Source organism: Megalobrama amblycephala, unplaced genomic scaffold, assembly GCF_018812025.1.
Source record: "Megalobrama amblycephala isolate DHTTF-2021 unplaced genomic scaffold, ASM1881202v1 scaffold472, whole genome shotgun sequence".
NCBI classification, from domain to species: Eukaryota; Metazoa; Chordata; class Actinopteri; order Cypriniformes; family Xenocyprididae; genus Megalobrama; species Megalobrama amblycephala.
Genome location: NW_025953397.1, coordinates 107,108 through 124,652, shown reverse-complemented (window position 1 = coordinate 124,652; position 17,545 = coordinate 107,108). Strand labels below are relative to the sequence as shown.

General features: G+C 37.7%; 1 protein-coding gene across 1 annotated transcript; it reads right to left on the bottom strand.

Annotated features, from left to right (window-relative positions):
• Nucleotides 1-1,411: 1,411 nt before the first annotated feature.
• LOC125261717 (GTPase IMAP family member 6-like) lies at nt 1,412-15,834 on the bottom strand. The gene is made up of 4 exons (XM_048180284.1): nt 15,543-15,834; nt 10,162-10,253; nt 2,785-2,818; nt 1,412-2,676 (listed from the first exon to the last, which is right to left on the bottom strand). Exons 1-4 carry the CDS (start codon nt 15,832-15,834, stop codon nt 1,931-1,933), a joined length of 1,164 nt encoding a protein of 387 aa, XP_048036241.1. The 3' UTR covers nt 1,412-1,930.
• Nucleotides 15,835-17,545: the final 1,711 nt, after the last annotated feature.

The following is a 17,545-nucleotide window of genomic DNA, read 5'->3' as shown; positions in this document are numbered from 1 at the left end:
TTGACATGACCATGTTTTGCTTAAGTGTTATCTGACATAATTAAGATTATTTTTTTCTGACAGTTTAAATCTGAGATCTTGTCATATTTTATTAAAACATTTTAAACTATAGTAGAAAAAAATTGTATTAATGGATGAAATGTTCAAGTGTAAATTTTGGTTTGACTATATACACTTTTACCAACTTACCAGCATATGTAGCTCGTAAAATATATGCATTTGCATACATATCCACTCAAAATCTACAAAACACTTGAAATGAAAAGCAATGCTGCAGTCTCATTTGAGGTAGGCTAACTAAAAGTACTGAATTAAATGTTATGCATTACAAACATATTTGCATATTAGTATGTTAGAAGTTCTTTCCGCATTTTTCCAGCCACTGCAGCCTTTGGTTTGATGTCATATTCGCTCAAGTCATGGACTTGAGCGAATATGACATCAAGCCAAATGATGCACACCGGAATGTGGTCTAGCGAGTATGAAGCAAACATAAAAACAACTTATTATTAGGTGCTACACTAACCCAGGTTTAACATTAATCCGGTATTAAAAAGCTTTTTTACTGATGAAGTGGCATTTATGTTTAGCATTATCTTTTAGTTATAAAAACTGAAGAAAAATGAGGATACTGTACCTTCAGACATTTGCATTGCCAATACTACAGCCTGTTTCATCATTCATACTAAATGCAGGGTCATTACACAAGAGCATATATAGAGAAAACCGCAAGTCACATTGCATTAAGCTTTAGCTATTTAGGAGGGGAGGAATGATTTTGCAATGGTGCAATTTCAAGGCTTGTTTGTAATACACATCAAGATTTAAGTAAATTAAAATGAAATAGATGAAATCTACTACAGAAAAGAGGAGAACTGCATAAAAGAGTCCAGCTTTTTATGCTTGAACAATGATGTGGTTAAATTATTACAATACAATACTATGGTAACAACAGTGAATGCCAATAAAGCCACAGTAATGGCTCTTATTAAACACATGACTGGGAAACATACAGATTCAAAGTGCAGGATAAAAAAGTTTTGATTTTTGTTCATTTATGAAACACTAGAAGCAATATTATTGTTAATAATAATTTAACACTTAATTGTAATGCATTTGTAAATGCTTTATTCTTAATTAAAATAAATGCTTTTTATTATTTAAAGTCTATGATTCATAATTTTTAGAGTGATTGTACACTGACAAAATTATTTTCACATTTGTAAGCAATATCTACATACTATATATATTTTTTACTTCAAATTTACACATTTAATTATGTCTTACTTGACATTTCTTTGTTATAGTTTGTGAAATGTACAGTACTAGCAAATTCTGAGTGAAAAAAAAAATCTACATGAATAAATAAATTAACAATTAAACATGACAAAAAGGTTTCGTCAGAGTTTATTATCTTGTAGATGTTACACATTTGTTAGTATCTGTCAGATTTGAATAGGTTTAATGAATTCCATAAACACCATTAAATGTATGAAAATTACACTGAATAAAATGTCCAATACGCATTAAAAAACGAAGAGCTCAAAACCACAGTAACAGAGCATAGGATCTAAAGTTAAATTTCAGAATGTTATAAGCAAAAGTTTCCTTACAGAAAAGTTATATTTTATTTTCAAATAGGCTAAACTTAAACTGATGTGATATATTGTGCATAATGCAAATGAGCAGAAAGTGTTATTAAGTGCACGTTGAATATGAATGAAGGCATGATAGTTCAGAAAGGATATATTTAAGACTCTTAATGAATGAAACATGTAAAGATAAAGTAGTACATATTGTACACTATATTGTTTCAGAACCAAATATGATCTTTTTAGTATTTAACATGTGGAAGTACAATGGGTTTTAGGTTAAATTTAATCAAGTTTTATGCAATAAATCAAAAGCAAATCATGAATTTTTATTTTTATTATGTAAACAAAAAATATCCCCTTAGTTTTTGTATAAAGGAATAAAAAAAGTTAGACACAGTTTTGGAAAGTTCTGCAACTATAGCATCACAACAAGCCTTAACAAGTGTCCAGAATTTTTCCCATGGCCACATTTGTGCCAATTTATACATCTCATTGGTGTAGAATCCTTGATTCCACTCTATCATCGTGTCAATCTTCAGCAGTAGATCATCGACCTGCTGTCTGTCAGTCAGATCTCTGTTGTTGAGCACATGATAATTCTGACATTTCTCTACGACTCTTTTGACAACTGGATTCCCATCGATCTCTGACTGCATTCTCCCCCGCACACATTCATCCCCGTACGTGAAGAGGATGATAACACGCTTCAGCACATCTTTACCAAAAACCTTTTGCATTTTTGTCAATATCTCTTCCTCCTGCTCTGTGAACCTGCCATACGGCACAACAAATAAAAACGCATGAACTCCTGGAGCAGACAGATACACACTTCTCGCAAACTCCTCTGAGAGCTTCTCTTTTGAAAGATTAGTATCAAAAAACCCAGGAGTGTCAATGACAGACACAGATCTGCCATTAAGCTCTGCTCTCTTTACACTGGACTCTTTTGTAACAGGAGACAGTTGTCTTTCACATGTGAATTTGTTCTCTCCCAGGATGGTGTTTCCTGAGGAACTTTTCCCAACTCCGGTTTTCCCCAGAAGGACGATATTAATGTTGTCATTGTTCTGCAGTGGTGCTGCTACATGTTGCAACAGGAAGAGACAAAAGATTCCAAACATCAATCTGGATATTATTTATATATAATGTGTGAACATGTGTGTGTGTCTGTGGTCAATACAAGATTTACCTGCATTATTCCTCCTCTGACGCAGATTCTCAGCCTGTGTGAGATTATCAGACACATTCATAATAAAGTATTACAATACATTTAAAAAAAAAAAAAAAACATAAAATGAGCTGGTGTGTCTATGATTTTAGATTTAAAAAAAAAAAAAAAAAATATATATATATATATATATATATATAATATTATATATATATATAATATTTTTATACCATTGTCTGCAGTCGTTCTTTTTGTAGCTGAGCAGCAAGACCTGTAAAAACAGCAAATCTTCTTATAATTTTGCACAAATTTATCCAGTGAACAGAAACGTGAACTATGGAGAACACAGTTTTAAACTCCTTAAGTTCCAGCAGCACTGAGAAAAACTTCCTCCACACTTATTATAGACTCTTTCAGTTTCATAATGACATGAAATCCCATCATTCAGCTGCACTGTTTAGTTAAACTGCAGCATTAGCACATCCATCACACTCGATGTGTCTTATTTTTATATCACACTTACAAGAAAGAAAACAACAACATCAAACAACCATTGTTATTAAAAAAAAAAAAAACTCACTGCAATGCTGATCTTCTGACACTTGAACTGTGTTTAGTTTCAGTTTTTGAACAATCACAGTTTTATAAACTCTTCAGATGTCATCAGCTCCACCCCAGAAATGGAAATTTACTGAAGAATGGAAATTTCCTGAATCCAAGATAACACAGCAGATGTTGAATTCCTGTGAAATAACAGAGAACAGTCATTTTCCTTACATGATTATAAACGATGACTTGAGATTTACCTTTGAGTATAAAAGTCTGATTGAAACTATACTGATTATTATTTTTTGTGGGACAATTATATCACTTATACAACACGATAACATTAAAGATCATTATCAGTTTTAGTGACTATTGTGAAACTTCACTGATCACATATTTTCACATTTCAACCTTTTTGTGTGAGGATAAAATATATATATATATATATATATATATATATATATATATTACTATCAAATATTATTTGAAAGACACTGAGATAAAGTTCACCTTGTGTTTTTCAATTTAATCTACCAGCAGTTAAACCTTCCATTCATCATATGAAAGTCTTGTGTCACTTATGGCTCATAGTGAATTTCTTGAAGATTTAGTCACTCTGGGCTGATGTAGATTTCTGCATTCATGATGACTTATTATAAGTCACTGTAATGACTGTTGTTCCTGATGTGGCCTTACACATCATGCACAACCATCATGAACTTTGAATGGACAAAGCACACAAGACTTTGGTTGTCTGTTCTTTCTTTAATTCTCTGCAACAATGATCGTGTCTGAGAATTACATCAAAATCTATTATTTAGACAGGATGAAAAACACTGCAGACATAAACCACTAAAATAAGAAAAACCTAAAATGAACAAACTCTCATTAAGGGTAACGGTGTGTTTTCCATTTAGCCATTTCTTGCTGCTGCAGCAGCAGCATGTTAGTTTCGCTGTATGGCATGAGGTACAAAGATAATTACTTAACAAACTTTCCATTTGACATATAAACTCATTCAACTCATTGTACATTTGTTGATATAATCATTACAAACGTTTACATTTGAAAAACTCATATAAACACATTTTTATAAAAAAATGTAACATTTTTAACGCAATAAACAGGAGAGAAGAGAAATGAATGGTGCATTCCAAATATCGTCCTCTGAAGGGCACTTCGGAGTGAAAACAATCATGGCCGCCATATTGAAGAGTCGTTCCAAACCTAAGTGCTCAAAACTGGCCACTTCAAAGGGCCCTTCAAAATGAAGGATTTTGAAGGGTACATCTGATGGACACTTCAGGCCCTCACACAGTAAAATCCCCAGAGTTGAATCAACTCTGCTCATGGTCCCTCTCAAAATAGTGTTAAAGTAACAATGAAGCAGAGTTAAAGTTAATGAGATAATTAAGCAATTAATAAGGCTGTGACTGAAGTCAGTTGTAGTTCTTATGTTTCTCTTTTCTTCAGTGATTCTGCTTGTTAACAGCAGGTGTTCATCACTAATGTACAATCATCACTTAATTGTTTAATTATCTCATTAAATTGAACTCTGCTTCAGTGTTATATTAACACTATTTAGAGAGGGACCATATGTACTCTGAGCAGAGTTGATTTAACTCTGGAGATTTTGCTGTGCATGATCCTTTGCACAGGGAAGTTGTTTGACATCACAGAATGGGTACAGGAGGCATGGAGTTTGATTTTATCTATAAATGTATGTATAGTATTTTTCAATACTACTGTAATATTTGTATGAGTTAGATTTGGTAGGCTACATTATTTTGGTCAAAATGACATTGTTCTTCAACAAAAATTCTTTACAGCTCCCTTTATCAGTCCATTCAAATGTTTCAGATACACACACACAATATACATTATATTTAAAGTAAAAGACTGGCAGTAGCTTGTTATTACAGTACATGAATGCATGTACAAAGAGTAAACTAGGGGGAAAAAGATGAAGGCACCTCATTGATTGTGTCGTTAAGATGACGCTGAAGTGCGTTCCAAAAAAAGCTTTGTTTTGTTTGACCCCTACACCCTTCATGCCTTTGAAGCTTTCACTCCGAAGGGTAAACCCTTTGAAGGGATTAGGGCATAGGGATGAGCCCTTCCGAATCGAACGCAGGGATGCTTACCCGCAGCAGTGTCAGACATTTTCTGCTGAACTACGGTAGGCGCAAAAGGACAAAATAATAAATGTCTGCAATGTATTAACCACTAGGGGGCACCAAAACACCATTTTGATTTAGTTTATACCAGAGATCTGGAGATCTGGGGTCTCATTTATAAAACTTTGCGTAGATTTCATCCTAAAAGTGTACGTACGCGCAAAAGCTAGATTTTGCGTACGCACAAAAAAAATCAGATTTATAAAACCATGCGTACGCCAGAACCTGCGCACAAATCCTTTTATAAATCCCAGTCAGCGGAAGATTGTGCGTACGTGCATCTCCACCGTGTCTCCTCCCCGAAATCACCATATATGGAGCTTACGACGCCTAGTTTTACTATGCATAACCTCATCTGCATATCATTTCCATACATATTCCCATCCACGTGACACCACGCCATCAAAGGTACAAGACAATGTAAAATATTAGATATGGATTATAAATGCCATTTGTGCCACACATTATATTGATAAAGATCATCCAATATCCTCTTTATGTTTTAGAATAAATATATCAAAATATAGATAAAAACAAAATTATATAAAATACTTAAGATAAAGGTTTTAGAATAGAGCTGATTCATTCATTTCCACTGGCCAAATAGTATTTTAATAGTTTTAAACAATTCAAATCAAATTTATACAGTTTTGCTGATAAGGTGAACACATCTTTTAGGAGGTTTATAGGCTATTTTTAGTGGAAACAGATCGGCCTACTTATTTATTGCAGTCGTCTGATCTCGGCGCATCACTGACAAAGTATTTTAAAAAGAAAACATGCAAATCTTACCGTTTTCCTCATATCCTTCAAATGGTAATTGTTTGAAGATCCTTCACACGACATCAACACCTTATTATTGGACCTATTCAAACTGGACAACGGACCGTTCGACCAGCAGTGTCTTCCATAATATCGAAGTCAAGTGTGCATTGATCTCGCTAAAATATTTTGTCATACCATCTGCGGTTTAGTTTAAAGAGGAATTATTGTGCTCCCAGCGCTCCTCGCTGTCATTAAAGCAGCGTGTCACAGGAAAAGTGATCGAAAGTAGCACATCTACTATCTGAATTCATATCACTTTTGTTTAACTTCTGCGTAATGTAATTTCAGTGCTTATCGGCAATAGTGTAAATATTAATGTAAATGTTTATCAAATGAAAACGTGTTTCCACGCGAGTTTAAATAATTCTTTTATTTATTTAAACTGTTATTGTGAGCATGAACTGTATTTATGATTATGACTCAGAATGAGGATTTAAAGTGGTTTTCCTTCATCTGCCGTCAGTCCCTCAGCTCACCATCAGTGTCGCCAAACTGCTCTGTCTCCAAAATGTTCGTACGCACGGCTCAAAGTTTGCTTGAAGGTGCGCACATTCTCCCGTCAAGTTTATTTTTATAGATCACAACCTTTGCGTGGAAACTGGCGTGCGCACGTTTCCAGCCCCGTTTTGTGCGTACGCACGCTTTATAAATGAGACCCCTGGAGTCCGAGTCAAGTCTAAAGTCTTTATCACTGGAGTCTTGAGTCATAATCAAATCCTATTTTTATCCTAGTTGTACTATATAGACAAAATAATATGATCTTTCTATAATCTGTTTTATTTGAAATGAAGGTCCTATGATGTAAGGGATAATGTATGCAGAACCTGATTTTGCTGAGTTAGGGGTTCCTGGGTTAACATTTTTGTTGATCCTGGAACAACATTCAAATCAACCAATCAGTTTACAGATTATGCCAATTTTAGGCTTAAAATCATGAATTGGTGCTTCTACATCAGTGTTATTTATCTATCATTTCCCTCTGATTTTTGGGATAACTTATGGGTAGGGTTAGGTTTAGGGGTAGGAATAGGGTTAAGACTAAATTTTTAGACTGGAATGTTGTTCCAGGATCAACAAAATATGTTGACCTAGGAACACATGTAACTCAGTAAAATCAGGACGTGAGATAATGTACATCCAGTTTGTTAATTTATAATCCATTACAATGTACAAAACAGTCGTCCTGGCAACACGAGTAGTCATTTTCAATACAGTCGCTAAGTGGACGCAAGATGGCGCCAATGAGTCACGGTTTGTTACAGAAGTTTGTTATACAGCTTCGTTGTTATTGACGACAGTCATTATCAGAAAATATCAAACTTCAGAATGTTTAAGAATGTCAGTTAAAAACTCTGCACATGCTGATTGTGATATGTTAAAATATGAGCTTTAAGTAATAAATGGATTAACATCTCTTTCTATCTCACTCTTATGGACACACATTAAGAAACAGTGGCGTAGCGTCTGGGCATGTAAGGTATGCACATGCATATGGGCCCGGGAGGATTGGGGGCCCGCTATTACGGGCTTAACCCCAAAGTATACTTTGGGCGTCCGCGCACTGTCCGCATCGCGAAATTTTCATCATTAGGAGGGTTCGCGGAAGTCCGCACGGACAGTGTGTGTACTGTACAGTACAGCAGCCCATGCGAGAGTGAATTGAGTGTTTGAAAACAAAAGTCCACTAGATAGTGCGCAGTGCACACGCCGAACGCGTCTTTCTGCAGCCAAATACTTTCAAAGGCTTGCACGCACGTCTGTGCACGAGACAGAAGCCGTGTACATATGTTCAGAAAAATGAAGTAGCCTATAATAGAAATAATGTTGTCTATAGCGTACTGAAAATCATTAAGAATCTTAATAAATGGACCATAAAATGTTCAATGCCATCTTAGCGATTATCTATATTTTATTTGAACGGTATTTGCTTTTCTGTCATTTTTAAAGTGGGTTTCTGAAACTTGCATCCAGTAATGTAAGTAGTACAGAATTTTAAATGAGTCGTATTGGTTTTCTAAAAAAACAAAAAAAAACAACAAACACATGTCGTCTCCGCTGGGGTGGATACTCTTTATTCAACGAAATAAAATGCACATACAACGTGATGGAAAAAATATTTAGAGAAGAAACTTATAGTAAATTTATTAGGAATAAAACAATAAAAAAAGTCTGTGACAGAATAATTAATTCATAACTGGAATAATCTTCGGACTCATTGCATCTGAAATGATGCTATGATCATTCAACGTGATCTCATGAGAATACGTGTGTATTTTTACGTCAAGTGTGGTTCTACCACACGTTTTCATACACACAAAAACGTACAACATTGACGTATTTATAGCACTAAAACGTACAAATACTTACGTATTAACAGCAACAAAAACGTAAATCTAAAGTGTGCATGTATATGAAGTCCCATGTATTAATATTAAAATCGTGCTGCAAACTCGTTTCGGGGATTACATAATGTTAAACGGGACTACACTTTGAAACCTTAAAATGAATAAAAATTCTGTAATTGTTTAACCATTTTGTAATATTTAGTTTGTGTGCTGTGCGATTTTCTCCTATGCAGTGGCTGACAATACAACCATAAGATACACCAAAGCACAACATAAAATCACATCCATTTTATTTGTTTGCTGTACTCCATATCTTTAGAATCCATATGTTTGCAAGGAACAAATCCAAATTCAGCCCTTTATCCATCGATCTTCATCTTCATTCTCAGCAACAGCGACCGTCACAGTCAAAGCCCGCGCTCGTTATGATTCAAATTTGAAAATAGCGCCAATGCGCCTGCGCCACCCTCTAGAAGCGTTACGACATGGTTTACGGCACTAATATCAAACGCTCATTGGTTCTCACCTGCTTCGTCACAGATTGCGACATGCCGTGTTTCAGTGGATTGACATTTGAAATGAGTGCGCGCCTTCACGGAGAGAAGACGGATTCATAATTTCACGGATTAATAAATTAAATTCTGCTCTGATAAAAAACTATTACCGCCAGAGAGGACTGCGACTGGAACATTTGAACTTATTTTGGTACCACTTTTGACATTTTCTCAAAAAATAAATGATTGTGATTAACGTTACGCTTGTTTGTCTATTATTCATTTATTTATAACACGTTATGTAGTTTTAAGAAATTGTTATGGGTAGGTTTAGGGGTAGGTGTAGGATTACTGGCTCAAAATATCGTTTTAATGTTATATTTTTACTAAAATTGTCATTTTCCTACACATTTCTGTCCATTATGTTTTATTCTTTTAACATTTTGTATAAAATGGGTAGGTTTAGGTTCGGGGTGGGGTTTAGGGATCTTACGTTTATCTAAAAAATGACAAAAAGGGAAAATATACATATATTTTTTATGAATTAAAGATTCGTAAATATTTTACGTTTTATTCGTTTTTTTTTTTTTTGTTTGTTTGTTTGACATTTTTGAAATAGATCCGCAATGCAATGTCAAACGATGGAGGAGCGCATATAGTGTTGTAATGGTGTTGTCATTCCTAGAAATGTTTTTACCATTTTTGTCTGCATATTAGTGATTTGATTGATTTGATTTGATTTGATTTAACTTTATTAATCCCAAAGGGAAATTAGATTATCATGGCAGCTTAATACAGTGAGTTACACTTTAACACATTTCTTTTCTAGACAGTTGAGTTAAATACTTTAATAGCACTAGGCAGGAATTATTTTCTGTATCGTTCTTTCAAGCAACGAGGCTGAATAAGCCTGTTGCTAAAACTACTCCTTAATTTGTCCAGGGTTTTATAAAGAGAATGAACATCATTGTCCATAATTGCCAGCAACTTTGCCAGCATTCTGTCCCTGACCACGTCCTCCAAAGTACCAAGCTCAGAGCCGATGACAGATTCTGCCTTTTTGATGAGTTTATGTAGTCTGTTGGCATCCTTTGCTTTGATTCCTGCACCCCAACACACCACAGCAAAAAAGATGGTACTCGCAACAACAGTCTGATAAAACATTTTAAGTATCCTGTGTTACACACGTTGAAAGATCTGAGCTTTCTCAAGAAATATAGCCGACTCAGGCCCTTCTTGTAAACAGTCTCCATATTTGTAGACCACTCCAACTTGTTTAACTCGACACCTAAATACTTATACGATTTCACAATAGTAATATTAATAATAGATAATATCTTATTCATATTAAAGTCCTGGGACTCATTCACATAAGACGCACATTCCCCCCTGCGCCGCAACGGAGGGGGGCCCATAAAATTTTGGCATATGGGCCTGGGGCTGACTTGCTACACCACTGGGTTAAGCCCTTAATAGCGGGCCCCCAATCCGCCCGGGCCCATATGCATGTATGACGCTACGCCACTGCCTATAAGGCTCTTAATGGTTTAGCTCCTGTGTACTTAACCGATCTTCTATCACCCTACAATCCTTCACACTCTTTAAGATCACAAAACTCTGGACTTCTGGTTGTACCTAGGATAGTTAAGTCCACTAAAGGAGGGAGAGCGTTTTCACATTTGACTCCTAAACTTTTGGAATAGCCTTCCTGATAATGTTCAGGACTTGCTCACCCAGTTTAAATCTAGATTAAAGACACATCTCTTTAGCCATGCATTCACATAATGCATATCCTTGTACTCCAGGTATATCAGTTCAAATTCACATAACTATCTTTGCTTAAAGTTATGAATGTTACAATATAGAAGGGTCGGAGACTGAGGATCACAGTTAAATGGTGTTTTATTGACACAAGCAGAGGTGCACAAAGGTGAGTAAACAGATGTATTAGAAGTAAATGATGAGATATAGTGCAGTAATACTGTCCCTTGTGCTTTGCAAAGTCGATGATCTTGGATGCGGTTGTAGAGATGAGACGTTGGCGACAGGTGACACTCACACACAGACTTGGAACACAGGAGGAAACTTGGAAACACTGGAGACAGGTAAGTCAGTCCCTCCAGAAAAACGCGGGATTTTTTTGTGATTGTTGCGGGCTAAAATGCTTGATTAAAACTGCGGTTTGATGAAACACAGAAAAAAATAAAAGGTGATTCCCCCAACACCCTGTTCTCACTAGGCTACTACTTTAAAGGTCCCGTTTTTCGTGGTTTTTTTGAAGCTTTGATTGTGTTTATAGTGTGCAATATAACATGTGTTCATGTTTCGCGTGTAAAAAAACACAGTATTTTTCACATAATTTACTTATCTGTATACCGCTGTTTCCACTGTCATAAAAACGGGCTGATGACTTCCTTGTTCTATGAAGTCCCTCCTTCAGAAATACGTAACGAGTTCTGATTGTGCCAGCGGTTCCTGTGTTGTGATTCGACAGCAGTTTAGCGCATCTTGCCCGGAAAGGTCACGCCTCTTACCATAACGTGGAGATGCACGCGCTCAGTGTTATTGTAAACACTGCCCCCACTGTCATGTAACACACCGGGAAACTGCTTCGCGCGGTCTTTTGCGCTTATTTTTATTGGCAAATGAGAATGATTTGTGTGCTTCATCATGGTTTCATGGTTTGCAGATGATGTTTACGTCGCGTAATTACGTCACTTCACAAGGTTCCCATGGCAATAGGGGGAAAATAATGGCGCTTTACTAGTGTGAAGTAAACGCAACATTTTTCAACTTTCTGCTAAGATATGTGACTTTTTTGCAACGAAAATGCAGGGATTATGAAAACATGCTAGCCCCTCATATATTTTGCTTGCTGAAATCGGCAATTTATGCGGCGAAAGTGCGGCGTATTTGAAAAAATGCGACCCCCGCATAAATATGCGGACTTTGGCTGATTATGCATGAAATCAGGCGATCGCATAATCGCGTTTTTCTGGAGGGACTGGTAAGTATAGCAATGGAAGTCCTTGGAGGTAAGTCCTAATGCGAAAAAAGACCAGACAGTGTGTGAGTGTATGTGAGTATCTTTTATGTGCAGGTTGATTAGGGTGCTGATGAGGTACAGGTGTGTGTGATCAGCACTCAGGGAGTGCGCTGTTATTGGACGGTGCTGGAGCCTGGCATGTCTGTGACAATTAACAGCAGCTACGCTAATTATTCTCCATTTACTATTCTTTTTATCTCAGGACGCCTGTCCCGAGGTGACTAGAGAGTAGGGCTGCACGATTAATCGCATGCGATTGTCATGCGTGTCTCATCAGTAAAGCCGGTTCTGTGATTAGCGGTAAATGTCCATCACCTGCTTTCAAATGGAGCGGCACTTAATATACAGAGCCGTAGTTCGCGGACAAGCTACGCAATATCGCGTTCATAATCGAAGGCGATTCATCTGCGATTATGAACGCGATATTGCGTAGCTTGTCCGTGAACTACGGCTCTGTATATTAAGTGCCGCTCCATTTGAAAGCAGGTGATGGACATTTACCGCTAATCACAGAACCGGCTTTACTGACGAGACACGCATGACAATCTCATGCGATTAATCGTGCAGCCCTACTAGAGAGTACATCAGCTTCAGATTGGATCCAACCTCTTAAGAAGACCTCAGATGACCAACACCTTTGCACCATTCCAAACATTGTGATATACCCTAATTATTGTTAACATGTATTCATTACTTCCATGAGCTCATTGTTTCTACCTCAAATTAATTTGCCAACAGTGACTTTAAATTAAATTACCTAAATTATTACATTTTTAGCTAACTGCATGATTAGATGTAGCTACATTTTTGAAATTGTAAAATCTGAAAATAATTTGGACACAGTCAACTCTGATAACAGATCACTCTAAATTATAATGTTGACATGCATTGTCTGTAAAGCTGCTATGGAACAATATTCACTGTGAATAGTGCTATACAAATAAATGTGAACGTAAAAAAAGTAAAAAGGGCATTCCCCCATTAGTGTCCTAGGTTGCAGTGTCTTCTTCCCTGTTCTCAGGGAACCAGGGTTACAGTTGAAACCAGAGACATTTGTCTTTTTTTTCTTTTTTTTTTGCAGTTTATATGTATAGTTTAGTATGAAACAAGCAGTTCTACACTTTTCTTTGAATTGGGACAGTAATATACTTTCCCCAGACAGCTTGTGAAAGGTCATGAAACAGAAACGTGGTGATACTGCCACTGCCTCACGTGCCACACAAGTTTCTTCATGTGATTTAAGGGGAAAAGAAAGACAATCTGCCCACTTGTTCCTTTATTTTTTTGCAGTTCTAGTTTTAAAAATCTAGTCTCTGATAAAAAGCCGAGATACTCTGTTCATGATTACTGTGCATGAATTGCTATCTTATCAGGAACAAGGAAGTTCACATGAAACTCAGATTGTGGCTGGAACATTACAGAATTATGTGGGTGGAAATGTCTGTAAATAAACATGTCTCAGCACAAAACACCAATCAACAAGCATTGCTCTGGAACATAAACCTGTTCAACAAGTATCAAGACAAACAAACACTTCACATTAAAAAAAAAAAGAAGACAAAAAGCAAAGAATCAACAACATACTCAAATAACCTTTGTAAAATAACAAATGGCTCAGATGAGAAGAACACTGCAGCCCATGTACTAATATAAATTGAAGGATTCTTGAACTTCAAATTTTCACTGTTTTACTGTAGTAGCACTATCTATTATTATTACACAACATACTAGTTACATACATGTAATGGAGAAGATTCTATCATGCTTAATTTGTTTATGCCACTGATTTATCTCCTGTACAATACCTAGGCTACTTTTTTTTAGCACTTACAGTGTTCCAAGGTAATATGCAAGTAACATCAGTCAGATTTCAGCACAATAAACATTTAGATTCTCAATGAAAGAGTTTGTTTGTTTCATTTCTCATATCTTTTTAGATAACTGGTATCAGGTTTGTTAAATAGTAGGGATGCACCGATGTCGGACGATTTTTGCTCAATTTACAACCATCGGTATATCGGCTGTAGGAGGAAAAAAGCCGATATAACGAACTGATAGTTTATTAATTAACTGCATGAAAGGCACTGCTTTAAAATGACTGTTGTGTAATCCTAGCGCTGCTGTCTGTGCTTTAATCAAATAACAAAAGATTGCATACTATTCTTGGCTAGCGGACCCCATCTGAATGATGACCAAATCTTTACTTATGTTTTATAAAGTTAACTGTGTCCGTTTTCAATAAAAATCAAACAAACAAACAAAACAAAAAAAAAACACAAAAGCTAAACAATACAGAGCACAACAAGTGTGCATTAAACTCTCTCTTTCTCCATTGCATTATCATTCACATACAGAGAATTACTCAAAACACTTATTACAACGAACAGTTAAAAATACATACAGATCTTATGCCTTTTCGGGGGTGCTTAATAAACTGTCTAACTTTAAATCTAAATCTGCAAAATAACGCTGAAGAACTGCGTGCTCTCCTCAGATGGTAAACGAGAATACCCGTCAAAATAAGAGTCACGCCTTAGTAAAGGAGATCTCATTTAAGCCTAAAAAAATATAAAAATCTATACAAAAACAAATTAGAAGATTAATTACAATAAAAGTATGTTACAATAAAGAAGGAATAATATGTATTTAATTTATACAGTGAAGAATATGCAGTGCTATTTTAAATTTGTTTACTTTATTTCTTTACCTGAAAACTATTAAACTTACCTAAAAAGCTCTGTTTATTTCATATGTATCTTTGTTCTGTTGTATTTATGTAGGCCTGCTGAATGTTAAATAGATCCAATCCATGCTCATTAAAAATTATTTGATGATGCAGCAATAAACCTGCTTTAATGCAGGTGTTTTTAAACTTAGCTTTTTTTAAAACACGATCAAAATACTATATATTTTAATGACAAAATTTTAAATAAGAGAGGAAGTAACAAATATCGGTATCGGACAATAATTGTTTGTTAATATCGGTATTGATACAATACGGAAGGGTCGGAGATGGAAGGTAACAGATAATGGTTATTTATTGACACATAGCAGAGTTCACAGTGAAGCAGGTGAGTAAATGGATGATGTAGAAGAGAATGATGAGTGATAGTCAAGTGATACTGTCCTTTGTGATTAGTAGAGATGATAATTCTTGGTGATACTGGAGAGACGAGACGTTGGAGACAGAAGACACTGACACACAGACTTGGAACACAGGAGGAGACTTGGAATCGTGGAGACAAGTATAACAACGGAAGACCTTGAGGTAAGCATGGAGGTAAGTCCTAATGCGAACGAGACCGGGCAGTGACTGAGTGCATGTGAGTATCTTTTATGTGCTGACTGATGAGGGTGCTGATTGAGTGCAGGTGCGTGTGATCAGCACTCTGGTGAGGGAGTGTGTTGTTATTGGATGGTGCTGGAGCCTGGCGTGTCTGTGATAGTACTACCCCCCTCCACGGCCCACTCCTGAGGGCAGAGGGCCGAGGACCCCAACGCCGTGGTGGTCGTCGTCTTTCACGTGGGGAAGGTCTGTTGGGATGAGCAGTATGGAAGGTGTCTAGCAGGTTGGGATCAAGAATGTCGTTTCTGGGGAACCATGAGCACTCATCGGGACCATAACCTTCCCAGTCCATGAGATACTCCAGCTGACCACTACGGCGCTGGGAGTCCAAGATCTTGAAAACCTTGTAGGCTGCTCCGTCGTCCAGGATTAGAGGAAGGGGGGTTCAGCTGCTGCTACGCCAGGCTCTGTGGAGACAGGGACAGAAGGGTGGTGAGGTTTTAGGAGAGACACATGGAATGTGGGGTGAATGCGGTATTGAGGAGGAAGTTGAAGTTTATATGTGACCGGGTTGATCTGCTCGGTGATGGTGAATAGGCCAATGAACCTGGGGCCCAGCTTACGGCATGGCAGATGCAGTCGGATGTCACTGGTTGACAGCCAGACCTTCTGTCTAGGTTGGTATGCTGGAGCTTCTGAGCGATGAAGGTCTGCTGTCATCCTGCGTCTATGTAGAGCACGTTGAAGTTGGTGGTGAGCTGAGTCCCAGACCCTCTCGCTCTCTTGGAACCAGCAGTCGACCGATGGAACGTCCGATGGTTCCACTGACCAGGGGAACAGTGGGGGTTGGTAACCGAGCATGCACTGGAAGGGTGTGAGTCTGGTAGATGGTTGTCGCAGGGAGTTCTGGGTTGGGCATACTCGGCCCAACCCAGGTACTGGTTCCAAGAGTCCTGGTGGCCATGACAGATAAAAATTTTATACCCGAGAGATAAACTGGGGTCCTCTGTCCGATACGATGTCCTCTGGAATACTGTAGTATCTGAAGATGTGATTAAACATGAGTTTAGCAGTCTCCATGGCAGTGGGCAGTTACTTTAAATGAATCGGACGACAGGATTTAGAGAATCTGTCAATAATCACAAAGATACAGGTACAGTTTTTGGAAGCAGGCAGGTCAGTGATAAAGTCTACCCCTAGGTGTGACCAGGGTCAGTTGGGAACGGGCAGAGGAAGGTGTTCAAGTGCTTGATGGACGATGGCGTGGGCTCTTAGAGATGGTGCATTCCTTACATCCCTGCACATACCTTCTGACATCAGATGCCATGTTCGGCCACCAGAAGCGCTCTTTCAGCAACGAGAGGGTTTCACTGACCCCCGGGTGGCCAGTGCCTAGTGATGTGTGGGCAGATTGATGAGTGGAGTGCGGCGTGTCCTGATGATGTATTGCAAGCCTGGTGGGCAACCCGGCAGAGTGTTGGTGGAGGCACTGGAGGAGGTTATGGTCTCCTCAGACCAGGTGATGGGACTTACGATGAGTTTTTCTGGGAGGATTGCTTCAGGCTCTTCAGGGCTTTCTTCAGGAGTAAACAGATAAGGCATCAGCCTTGACGTTTCTGGATCCAGGTCGATAGAAAATCGTAAAGTTGAAGCGGGTGAAGAATAAAGCCCTGCGTGTTTGCCTAGGGTTAAGTCTTTTGGCTACCCATAGATATTCCAGGTTTTTGTGGTCAGTGAGCACCAAGATAGGAGGGGCCGAACTGGATAAAAACGAGGCGAACGCCGCGAGCGAGCGCGAGAGAGACAGAGTGTGCGCATGAGAGAGACCGAGTGTGTCCGAGAGCGAGTGAACCTGCGCGAGAGAGACCAAGTGTGCGCGCGAGAGAGATCGAGTTTGTCCGAGCATTAGTAAATTAGTAGGCCTACATTAGTAAACATAGGCCAATTTCATACTTCTGGGTTTTTGGCTTCCGGAACGATCCACGCAGTGTAAAAGTTTTTCCGGTTAAAGTGATAGATAGCCTCGATCAGAACCAGCTCGGGAATCAAAGTCGTTTTACGAA